Source organism: Pygoscelis adeliae, unplaced genomic scaffold (assembly GCF_000699105.1).
Source record: "Pygoscelis adeliae isolate BGI_AS28 unplaced genomic scaffold, ASM69910v1 Scaffold34, whole genome shotgun sequence".
NCBI lineage: Eukaryota > Metazoa > Chordata > Aves > Sphenisciformes > Spheniscidae > Pygoscelis > Pygoscelis adeliae.
The window spans coordinates 2,280,855-2,293,833 of record NW_008824658.1 but is presented as its reverse complement, the minus strand read 5'-3'; the positions used below and the strand labels follow the sequence as shown (position 1 = coordinate 2,293,833).

The 12,979-nt window shown below is 39.2% G+C and overlaps 1 protein-coding gene across 1 annotated transcript in view; it reads right to left on the bottom strand.

The window, feature by feature from the left end:
- The window catches only part of RNF130 (ring finger protein 130), a 51,039-nt gene that overhangs the window by 11,164 nt on the left and 26,896 nt on the right, over window positions 1-12,979 (bottom strand). Inside the window, exons 5-7 of the mRNA XM_009322753.1 lie at window positions 9,752-9,823; window positions 7,840-7,922; window positions 862-958 (exon numbers count right to left, since the gene is read on the bottom strand). Of these exons, the coding sequence (XP_009321028.1) occupies window positions 862-958; window positions 7,840-7,922; window positions 9,752-9,823 (252 nt within the window). The remainder of the gene's footprint in view (window positions 1-861; window positions 959-7,839; window positions 7,923-9,751; window positions 9,824-12,979) is intronic.

Here is a 12,979-nt window from a genome sequence, read left to right as displayed (position 1 = left end):
TCAGTCCACTTTAAAGAGGTGGAGAAAGAAGCAGGAAATGGGATTAAGATTCAAGAAAGGGACTCAAATATGCTTGTATCATAGCATATGCCTGTATGATTTACTACCATGAGCAATGATGACATGCACTGAATTCCACAGTATCCTCCTCTAAAAATCCAGGTATATTATTAATTGCAAAAATAGGTCATCCACAGTATATCTGCAACTCTTTCTTAGAAAATGTGCAAATTTGCAACTGACACAGCTGAAAATGGAGGCCTGATTATTCTCACTGGCTTGATTCAAAAGCTGCTTTGGACATTATCTTCATATGCTCTTCTCTTTCTTTATGTCTTTCTTCTGAAAAGAGCATCGCTCCCACCTTATGATTTTTTCCCCATATGGGAAAGATGGAAAAATCCTCTTTGAGGTTCTTCACTTCTATCCCTTTGTAAACTGGTCAACAAAAGCAGTCCTCAGGGATCCCATAAGCCATGAGCTGCTTGAGGAAAGCTCGCTGGCCTCGGCTAGGGCATGGCTTTTAATGTGTAAACAAATTTAAGAGTGTCTACAGGAGACCACAACAAGAACAAGAGATTTACAGAGTAAATTTAACAAAGAAGGGTTGAAAGAAGTTGAGAAAAGGGAAGATTATAGAGAACCTAGTAGACTTCCAGTAGATAAGAAATTGTTACAAATGGAAATATAACAATATATTCCCAATGACCAACTCAGCTGCAAAGAAACTGGTAAAACACACCCAAACACTTTCTGACTAAGGGTATTGGAACACCCTTCTCCCTTTCTCCCCTACAATTATTCCTCCTGTTCTGGGTCTCAGACATGGGAGGAAGATGAGCTCACAACAGTGCAACTTACCACGATTCCCAGTGCCTTCAAAATGTTCAGTTTACACATTGGACACGTACAGTGCTCACTAAGCCATGGATCCACACAGGCTTTGTGGAAAACATGCCTAGAAGAACAGACAAGACATATATAATTTGCAAACAATTCTATTTTATACAGTGAGAACGACTTTAACAAGCTTTTAGATAGTTTCTTCAATTAAGCCAGCAGAACAAATTCTAGAATCACCAGTATTCTGCGCTGATTGCAATAAGAAAAAAAAAATATCAAAACCTCTTGCTTGTTGTTGCCACCCTTTACTAATAGTTCAACTAGGAAGAAACACTTAAAAGGAAGATTCCTCCCCCCCCCCTTTATTGTGGATATGAGTACACACATGGGCAGAAGAACGCAGGTAACAAAGTCCCCACCACAACCTTGTGTAAAAGCCTTGTCTCAATTTCTATGTAGAACCTGGCCATAAATTGGGTAGGAAGAGCACAGATCCACCAGCAGTCAGTTTTATTCAAAAGTCAGTGCAACCGACCCAAACACGCTTATGTTTGATTTTGAAAGGGCTTTTATAGTTATCACATCTAAGTAAAAAGAAGGCTTTTCCTACAATCCTTTAAGTATTTCTTGATATCAGGAAGGAAAACATGTCCATCATTATATGGTCATAAAAAAAAAAAGAAGAATCTTTCAAAGATGAAAAGGCAAACTGGGCTTCTACTTGCACAGCAGGGAACTCTGCAATAGAGAACAGTCTGAATTGCCACCTACATTGCATACAAAATCTTAGTCACATACATGAATATAGATGTAGCAGTGTTAGGATTGATATAAACCAATATAACAAGGAAGGGCTACGCAGAGACCAAAACAACGTATCTAAATTGAAGGAATTAAAGGAAAAGTCCTCTTGGCTTTTCAAAAGGCAAAGAACTTTTCAGACCATACTCATGGCAGAAATGGATATCACTAGACTTTCTACACAATACACCTTTAGCAAATACTCATAATAACCTAGTCTGAATAACTGCCTATGATAAGAACCCAGATCTTTCACTTCCAGTGGTAGTGCCTGCAGAGCGAAAAGTCAGTAAAAGCAGGCACACCCAAACACAACAGACTGATGATTACAACAAAGATTAGCAATTACAAGGGCTGCTTAGCCAGTGAAGAGCTGTGATCTGAAACCAGCAGGCGAAGGAGCAGTGGCAGAACAAGGAGTTCTTGCCATCTATTTGAGGCATCAGCACGGTCTGTAAGAGGTCATGCATGCCCCCAATGCAGCATAAAGTTGTGATACTCTCTATCCTCTCCTTTCTCAGGTTATACTTGCTGCTCTGTGCCTCATTAAGCTCATCACAGGGTTTGGGACTTCTTTGCTCTCTATCCCTTGGGATTTTAAAACCAGAGATCAAATGAGGCATGTTACCAGATAATTCTCTTTTAAATGTCTGGAAAATGACCGGAGAAAAAGGCCTCATGAATTTGTTAACAAACATGGAAAAAGACAGTATATAATTGTTTTGTCTATGGCTACTAAGACTGATGGAGGGACTAAAGTACACCAACATAATTAGGTTCCAGTCAGCTACAACTATGTATGCTACCTGTACTAAATAAAGATGCATAGATTTACAGAGTATAACATAGTCAACAGAAGATGGACAGGGAGCAAAAAAACCTTTGCTTATCTGTATCCCATATATTGCAGGAATAGAAACTTACAGAATCTCAGCTAGTCACTTTGCTGGACTGAGTCTTTTAGCAACACAGCAATCATGAAAAACAGGATATATACATTGCTTACTGTTCAAATAATTGCACAAAATATAAACGGACTTCTATCGTTATTAGATCTTAACGCATTCCCTTTATTACTCACAAAACTACAGGAATCCATGTTTAGAAATCCTGGGTGACAGAAAATGGTTTGAAATCTTCTGAAACATACAGAGATGCTATTTTTCTATGTTAGGCAAATTATGGCTTTTAGGTGCTTATGTTTCCTTTTAAGATTCTAAAGTCTGGTTTTTAAAGTAGGACAAACCTGAAAATCTAATATTTTGGGAAACAGCAGACATCAAGACTCCACAGAAGTATGCAAACAGCTTTAATATATCGTTATCGGCTAATCAGTGCTGTAGAAGCACTCAGATCAAGTGAAGCAGGCAACTGATATGGATGCCAACATGCATCCGCTAAATATTATGAGTTATTTTAAAGAGTCATTAGCAGTTTGATATAGTTCAAATACACCAAAACAGCTCAACTATTTTTGTGACCTCTTAATTCTTTGCTTTTAGTTCCTAAGCCTTCAAGGATGTTTATTAATGTGTTTCAAAAAAGCGCAGTTCCCCAAAGGTTATTTATTGATTTAGATCAGCATGGCTCTGCCTACTACTTATGCAGTTTATCTACTCCTTAAAAAGCTTGCTGATACCATCATCGTGGCTCAGGTTCTGTCTGGATTTCTCTGCTTGCAAGAGTTAAAAAGCAGTTACACAGCAATTAAAATAGTAAACACATGAATTATTTTAAAAACTCAGTCTGACAAAGTAAGCCCTTGCATTTCTGCTATCATAAACCTTCTCCATCTTCATATTTCTGTCACTTGTTTTCCAAGACGACAAATCTGAAGAGTTTCTAGCGAGTTGCTCTAGGTTATAGCAGCTGACGACATTCCCCCAGGAGCCCCACACCAGGGAGTCAACTGTGACACAGCTTTTGCTGCTTCTCCAGCCTTGGGGCTGGAGGAACTATGGCTGGCAGCCATGGCCAGCAGCCAGGCTGGTAGCACTGAAGGAGTCTCCCATGCAGGCGTAACTCCAAACAGGTGACCTGCAGGTATTTTTCCACTCTGTCAGCATACCCAAACCAGTTGCCCTCCAGCTTGCAATAAACACTGTAACACCGACTCTGTTGTACAACACAGCTTCTTTGCAGCATTTCACAGAGAAAAAGTGAGTTAGAAATCCCTTTCAGTGGTGTAATGCCTCTGAATTCGCATGTCACACAAGAAGAAGGGTTTGAATGAGTTTACAAGTGCTATTTCCCAAGAGCTTACCACACTTCCCTGCTCTCAGTGCAGCATCCCACCAAAGGGACCCGATCAACATGCTGCCTGCAAAGTAGCATCTTTGGGTACTGCTGGAGGCAGCTGCTCTCCTTGCCCTGGGGTACAAACCTCCCAGCCGGGCTGGCAAGCAGCACCCAGGTCATTCCTGCCCTGCTGCAGGCAGCCCCTTACAGCTAGCACAGCTGAAGAGAGATGTCTGGCCTGCCGTGGCGGGGAAGAAGGTGCCACGTCTCCACCCCCAGCAGGCAATGCCAGGGGAGAACAGCCTCAGTGCCTTCCACAAATATGTAGTATTGCTGGGGGAAGAGAGAGACTGCCCTCACAAGCAGGTAGAGAAAATGGGGGTGGTGCAGAGGCATTGCAGTAAGCAGAAAGGATGGCATTGAGATATTATGTTAACTTGCTCTTAACAAAACAAACAAACAAAGCTATTTGCAGCAGTACAGAATCAAACTGATGGACACCTGGCTTAGTTGCTTTTATCACTTCCCCCTTCTCGCCCAGTACAGGAAATATCAAGAATTTGACTCAAAAAGACTCCGATTTTAACATATTCACTACTTAAATTCTCTTTCTACCTTGTAAATTCCTTCCTTCCCAGGCTGTCTTTCTGCCCTTTCCAATGTCACTCTGTGCTTTTCTCTAACCTGTCACTTTGCTCTCCCCTTCCCTTATCTCTCACTAGTCCTTCACACTACCCCCTCCTGATCACTTTTCACCCAGCACCCCTTCATCTCCTAGATGCAGCAGTGTGATGGTAAAGTAAAACTATCTGAATAAAGAAAACCGTCCATGAGGTTTGTCTTTTGCTAGAATCCTTCTGACATTTGCTTACACTACTTATTTTTAACTTACATAATGATATTCACAAAAGAGACATTCCTCAGGCTAAGTCTGAGGCAGATGGCTGCCTTATCCCTCTGTGCGCTAAAAGCTATAGGTATGTCCATAGGCTGCTGGTACTGAACATATTTCTCTCTGAAGCACAAAATGAATGATAGAAATTCAACTGCATTGTTTGCAATCGTTTTCATTTTAGTTTATTCTTAAGTTGGCCAAATTTCCCCCCCTGCCACAAAACTTTACATCACAAATATGGTGTTTCACTACAGAATTTGAGGTGCTGCGTGTCTGCCCAAACCAGACTCTTCTCTGCTGAGGCACAGAGTGACAGACTATAATTAACTGCAGAGAACAATTGTGGTACCAAAGGGAAATGCTACTTTTAAATTGATGAAAGCAGCAAGGATGTCATATGTCAGTGATTCCTACTGTCTAATGATTATAGCTTCCTCAACAGGCACAGTAAGAAAAACTTCTAGCCTTTCATTTGCTTCCTCTTGGTGGAGCCATTTTCTCCATGGTTTTCTTGCAATTTATTTCCTTATCCAGCTTAGAGACTACTGTCGGGGGGTTTTTTGTGTTGTGGTTTGGTTTTTTTTGTTTGTTTGTTTTTTTAAACTAACTTTGCATGTTGCACTAAAATGAGAGGTTGAAGTATCAGGAAGTAGAAAGGGATTAAACCTCCAAAACAAGATTTAGGGAGAAGCATCTCAGATGCTGAAGACTGAAAAGTCTCACATGCAGTCTGAAATTTATTGGGCTCATATCTGCACATACTGGTTGGCCCTTCATCTACAAATATAAAAGTGTCTTGTGGAAAGCATTTATCTCAATGTTTCCGTCTAGCCAAGATGGTTTTGCACTCAACTCAAAGCTGAACTGCAGCAGATGAAAAGTGAGATTTAAAAAAGAGAAGTGGAAAGTGAACATAAAAGTTGTCATACAGCCTTCGGCAGGAATGTAAACTGAGACTACACTGACCTCATATTCTTGTGAAAAACAGAACAGAAAAGTATCTACACAAGAGTGTTGCTACCTCCTTTACATGGGAGATTGCATGGGGTAGGTTGTGCTGAGATGGCAGCCAGGTGCACCTTCATCCAACTCCCTGAAGCAGCTGTGAGAGCAGGGAGCTTCCTGTCTGCAGGACTGTGGCTTGAAGGTGTCTGAAGGAATGGACTTTAATTTTTTTTTTTTTTTTAATTAAAAAAAATCAATTATCATCTTGGTTAAATTGTCTGATCACATCTGTTGATACATATCCATTGCTTGGACAGTGGCAGTTGTTTAACTAAGGAAGTTGACTTTTAGTCCCAATTTTACTTTGTCCGTAGTGGGAGAAGATGCTTTCCTACCAGATGAAGACTCATTCTCTCGCCGTTGGCAAGGACCTCCCTCTGACCTCTGTTCAGTATCAAAGAGAAAGGCACAGAGGAGTGGGACTGTGAACCTCCATTCCACATCATTGAGCCTCACAGTACTACCCTGAACTACACAAGTGAAGCTTTCTTAAGAGGCAATTTAAAAAAAAAAAAATCAGCTTAGTGGTCCAAAACTGGCGTGCAGTTTCCAGGAGTTCCTCCTCTAATTTCCAAATAATCTTCTACATAACAAATTAAAGACTAGGGCTTAATTCACATATGCAAGCTATACTTGAGATAACAATATAGGACATAAATCTCTGGAATCTTTACTTAATGCTCGGGAGTACATTTTTATGGGCAAGAGGACATCATCCTTCAGTAAAAATGACCGAATTCTAGAAAAGAAATTCACACACATCTATATGACGAAAAGCTCCCAAATCTTTACAGATCTGAGACCAAGCTCTTCTATTCCCAAATATTTTAATGGGCGTTTCTAAACAAATATTTGTAGGGTATATTAACTAAACAACAACACTGAGAATCTCAGAGTTCATTGTTTCCCACAGTCCAAGAGGTAAAGAACAGAGAAAAGTAAACCGAATTAAACTGCTGGCCTCAGAAGTAGAATTCACACACATTTTGATCAATAAGATATAAAATAATATTGTTTTCCTTTTATGACGATAGAAATTCATTATGCATTAGAAGAAATATATTCCAGCTATTCAGAGCAGCCTGCAGGAGGATTCAGAAGACCAATAATGAGCTCTTATGTGCTGCTGTGTGACTGAAGCTCGACTCCAACACCGTGACTTTGTTGCTTCTAGAGCATCATGCAGAACACTATTTACATACCAAGCACAGGCCAAATTACTGGATCTTAGCTGCATATATACAACATAAAACTTACATGTATTTTTTGTCTGGAGATAACGAGAAAGCTTTGCATCTCAGAATACAAGGGAAAGATGTCCTTGGTAATGCTCAAGGCTACCAAAAATGTACCTATTCATCAAAACCAATCACCAGGTAGAAAAGCACTTAAAAGCATCTCTTAAAGAGCAAATATCCCATAACAACTCAAGAATGAAAGTGGAATGGAAAGAAACTCAAAACCTCTAAGTGTCAAGAGAACGGCATACGAGGAGGAAGTTGTTACGTTTTAAGCACCAATGCAGAATACCCAGCAAGTATGAATCTTCAGGCACAAGCCAAGAACATGCTGCACTGGAGAGACCAAAGATAGATGATAGCACAGTGGCTGACTGATGTCAGAGGAGGCATGAAGGTTGGAAAGACTGCATTTCTGTTTCCTACACTGTTTCAGAAACCAGCAGCCAATGTTGCACGTCTGTTGTGCAGAATGCTGCAGCTGTACCTGGTTCATTATACTTAAGTTTTTTGTGTCTACCCACCGCTCGGTCCTTAAATCTGCACACCCCCCCTTACAATCTTAATAGCTCGACTGCTGATATGCCCAAACTGCCCATCTTCAAGATCATAACCTTTCGTTTAATCTCCACTGTCATAACAGTGTCAGCACCCACCTTCACGCCTTCTGGTATCATAGTCTAAAATAAAGTGGCTGTTATTAGGACTGAAAACATCTAACAAATGTGTCTGTAAATTACAATGCACATATTACATGAAATGAAGCAAAGGAGCACAAAGAAAGAATAGTTTCCAAACAAAGCAACTTTACTAGCTTACTTGCATGGTAAAATGCGAACAACATCATTCTGCTTGTAACTCTCAATGCAGACGGCACAATGATCAAAGTCTGGGTCTGTTTCCTAAAATGAACAGAATGAAAATTCAAGTCAAGAGTTGAGACTATGACAAATGTAAAAGTAGTTGTGACTAGTACATGAACTGCATTGTGCCAAGTGGCTGTTACTAAGAAGATACAAAACCAATGACCGGGTTGTTATGTTCCAACACGACTTGAGAAAGAAAAGTATCTCATATATACAAAACTCTCCCCTCATTTGGAGCTGGTAAATGATCATTTGAAACATAGGCTAAGGCCTGAGATGATTCTAATATTCAGTTGAATCACTATAAAATATAGTGCTGATTTTCCTAGAGGCTTTACTTCAGATTGGAGCTAAAACTCCTATTTTATTCAGGGTCTTTTTTGGCAGGATAAGAATCCTAGAATTACCTTTTATAACCAGACCTAGCAATTTTTACTTATTTCAGAGTAGTCCCATATTTTTGTCTGCTGCTTACTTGCAGCATTATCATCATTCTTATCCAGATGTGAAGACGAGGATCACTGACCGACTCTTCTCTTATTCTCTGCTTTCCTGAAGTTAGTTTTATTTATTTTTTTTAAAAATGAGAATTTAAAATTTCTAATGAAAAAGGGCTGACTTCATTTGGATGTAGATATGGCATCAGCAGTATGTAGTTAAAATGCTTGGGCCTGTAACACAAAATAGACTGTGCCTTCTCTTAGTTCAAGTTCATTATTCTTTTCAATGCCAGCAAGCTACTAGCAAGACACCAAGACAGGAACCACAGCAAGACAATAGCCGCTCCCTGGTCAGCACCAGTCAGTGCAGCATCCCGATGGGCTGCTCTGATGAAGGACAGGTTTTCTTCTACCCTCTTCACCTGCGTGTGCATCTCATGCTGTCTGTACTGCAACCTACACGTCACTTGCCAGTTTTGAATTTATGATGTCAAGATGACAGCATCTTTTCTTTTAATATGGAAAAGTTCCCGTTATCCATATGTACTCCCATACCCACAGAAAAGATTCAGTGTAGTAGGCTGTCTTGAAATAAAACTACACAGGGAGGGAGAAGAAGCAGAAAGACATTTTTTCTGCCTTCTCTCTGGAAGCAAATTTTTCCATTACTTCCCAATCTTCCATTGCTGATAGTGTTGATAAGAAAGATAAAAAGAATCACACTAAAAAGGCCCAAGGAAATAATCTTCTCTTAAAAAAAAAATCAAATCATAGCCAGAATTCCCTCGCCTTTTGCAAATTAAAGAGCAAAAATTAAGCAAGATTAAGTGACTATTTTTTCCTTTCAGAATCAAAGACAAAGCAGTACTGCTCATAAAAGTGGAAAAGGTTTAGGACTTAACACACCATATATTTTAGTTTGTATACTGGCAAGAAATATTCTTGGCGTAACATTTACTATCTTTAATGAAATACCTGTTTATACTCCCCCTCAGATTACTGGATATTCATATTTGACATAAGAGATTGTCCTTTATTTCCTGTCTTTTAAATTTATTTTTACTTTACACAACTTACATGTGGAATGATTCTAAGCTTACAGAATTCCACGTAAACAATGCCAGCCCTATGTACTCCTACCAGCAAAACCCCCCCACAGCGAGCTAGCGCACAAAACCACTCTCAGTCACAGTTGCCAGATGGAGCGCGAGTAGTATTTAAGCAAGAAAAACTTCTTTGAAATGTACAGACTTACACCATACATTGATACTAAAAGTTACACAAAATACTGTGCCACAGGACAAAGTAAGCCTCCAACAAGGAAAACAAGGTCATAAATCAGAAGCAGAAAGGAAAAACAGATTGTTTCCCCTGGCAAAAATTAAACATGATGCTCAAGTTTACCATGTTGAAATCTTATTATACCTTATCACCCTTCTTTACTGTCCTGGTTGTCAATTTACCGATGGCTTTCTTAGCAGCATCTCCAAGACGACGCTAATAAAGTGACAAAGAAAACACAAATTAACCCTAATAATCAAGCTTCATTACTGTCCTTTATAATGACTTATTTGGGCTCAATACATTGCAATACACACTATGGCAGTAGGCCAACACATAAGACACAAAGCATACACAGCAAAGCACACAGAGATTTGTCAGGAAGAAAAAAAAACCCAACAGTTGAGCCCACAAATGCACTCGATAAGCATGGGCATAAACCTCATGGACTGTATAAAAGTCCACAAAAGTGATCCAACATTTGTGTGACAAAACTAATCAAACCCAGCCCACAGGATAAAAGCTGAAGCAACATGCCCTCCCGATGATTTCCGTTACATTCTGTTCATATTGCTTTTTATTCATTGTGCTGTAATATACCCCTTGTTCTCTTCTTAAGCTTGATTATTTTTTTTTTCCTCGCCTGAGCAGGCTGATCTTATTCTGAGACATAAGAGATCCTCTCATTGTAACCTAGTTTCTCTCTTGCTATTACCTCAAACTGCCAGGACCTCACAAAGAAAAAAATTATGGGTCACAAAATCTAAATAAGCCAGTACAGACTTAAATAAAGCTGAAATGAATACTGGTTTGAACCTCAATCTGAATGCAGAGACTAAGCTTTTTTTTGTTGTTTATGCTGTTTTTATGACCATCACTGTTGGACAGAAGGAGCCATTTCTGCAATTCGAGTGCTGATTCCTACTGCAATGCCCAGTTCCCAGCCAACAAAGAACGGCTGTTTGCCAGCTGGTCCATGGGATCCCAGAGACAGGGCACCGAGTGGAACAAAGCTCATGTCTTCTTGTTTCAGGAACCTGAGACATCAGATTTGGTTTACATTGACTGGAAAAAGGGAAGTTCATGTATTTCATCCTTCACCTCCAGCTTGTACTAAGTACTCTGCCTTTGAAAGAGATGGGCTGTTTCTGAGAATGTAAACTGCACCTATCAAAACCTCCCATATAGCTTGAAACAACTGTGCTTTTTTTGTGCTCACCTTCTATTCAGTTGAAAATCAAATCCTTCATAAGGTGTACCCTCCTGTATCATACATTTTCTCTGCATACAAACTGAAACTAAGAAGGCTGCTTTTATTTGAGAAACACAAAGACCTCAGAAGTCCACCACAACCAACTGTATCACTGTTATTCTAGAACTACATAAGAACATATTTTTTTGTGGTTTCCACAGAAGAACAGCTCTTATATTTTTTTAGTGTGGATTTGAAAAAAAAATAAATCACATACTCAGTCCCAGCTACTGAAGTATACCCACACTGGAAATGCAGCATGAGAAACAGAGCTGGGATGGAGAAATTATATGCTTCCTGAAGCCAGAATCTCACCCTAACTTCAACATGTGAGAAATCGGTCAATTTAAGCAGATCTAAATTACATGTCCTGGAACAAGCATATTGGCCTGAGTATTAATGACACAGAACACACTGGCACACTGCTGGAGCAGATAATCATTGCATAACCAGAAGTGTGAATACTAAGAGAGGAACAAGGCTGAAAAGGCATTTAACTTAAATGCTCAACGCTACCAAGTAAGTAATTGTGGGTAGTATTTATATATAGTTGTACTGCATATGATTGTATTTGCACTACAAGAAATCTTAAAGAAAGATTATATTCCTATTGGAAGCATAATATTTCAGCAAAACTCTTCCAAAATGTATACATGTTCTCTTATGTAAATAAATTTGCTAAACAATAACTTTCACCTCTTCCATTTAAGAGATCCATCTCTTCATTTTCTAATTTTAATAAATACTTTTTTATGTTAACATTGGAAGCGCTCAGGATTTGCTATTTTGATAAGTTAGGGCATAGGCATACAGCATATGCTTGCTTTTAAAACCCAGAACTGTCTTGATGGAAAAGGCCACCACCACATGCAACAGTTTCATACCTCTGGCGGAAGCGTGCAAGAGTAATGATGTGAAATACCAGTATCTATTTGCACTATCTACAAAACATAGCATGTTTTTGATGATTTTTTTTAAGTGTGCCTTGACATAACTTAAAAACAAAGTCATAGGCTAAAACAAGTTATTTCATCACTAACAGTACAGCCTTCTCTCAGTGAAAGCTCTCAAAGCTCTTTAAAAATAACCTGTAGCTGTCGCCACCTTCTTATTAAAGTTTAATAACCTCAGCTTTTTAAATCACATAAAATTTTCATCAAGTTTCTCCTGACCTTCGTAAAAATCTAAAGAAAGAAAAAAGGTCAAAAGAGCCCTTTCCCCATGGAGCAACTGTTTTGAAACATGGACATTTGGAAGAAGACTAGAACCATGTAGGGGATGCAGAAGGCACAATTTAGTATTCCACAGACATTCATTGAGTAACAGTTATATTTAAACTTTCACCATCCCAAGGGACCACACTAAGTACCAGTTACAGTGTGGTCATTTAAGAATGACATCCTTAGGAAAATCTACAGGATGCCCATGGGACCTGCAGCATCAGGCACTATTTACAGAAACTAAAAAGGAAATCCTTTGTCACAACTGAGGCTTTATAAGTTTGCATTTGTTTGGGGTTTGACAAAACACCAAAGCACTGCCTCACAGTGAGCTCCTGTGTATTAGCTGTAATTCAGGGGGGAAGGGGGGGCAGTGACTAGAGGTCAGCAGCACCGTAAGTTAGCCTTGACAGAGAGATACAAAGGCAAAGAGAGCACAGCGGATTTCCTGAGGTTTACTGACCCTTCTCAGTAAAAGCCAAGGCACACTATGGAGGCAGTGGGTCATTAAGTCCACGCTAGTAAAACATTTACTTCTAAAGTTTAATCCGTATTTGAGTTGATGACTTGATTTAGTCAAGATCTCCAAGTATGGTGATAACTTAATTCAGTTCTTAAACAAATTAAGAGTTGAAAAAGAAGGTAAGAAAGGCATATTGGACAAAATTCTACTTAAAATATATGACCAGGAGAATCAGACAGTCCTACCAGGCGTAATCTTGAATAAAGTTGAAAGTTCGTGCAGATCACTAAGCACCTCTGTACCTTAGTTTTCTTACTCTAACATTCATGTGAGATTATAGTTTGGAAATACCTTTATACAACTTCTGAATTACCTTAACTACTACTAAAGCTATCTTTAATAACATGGATAGAATTCATAACATCAGCTCAGTGTTG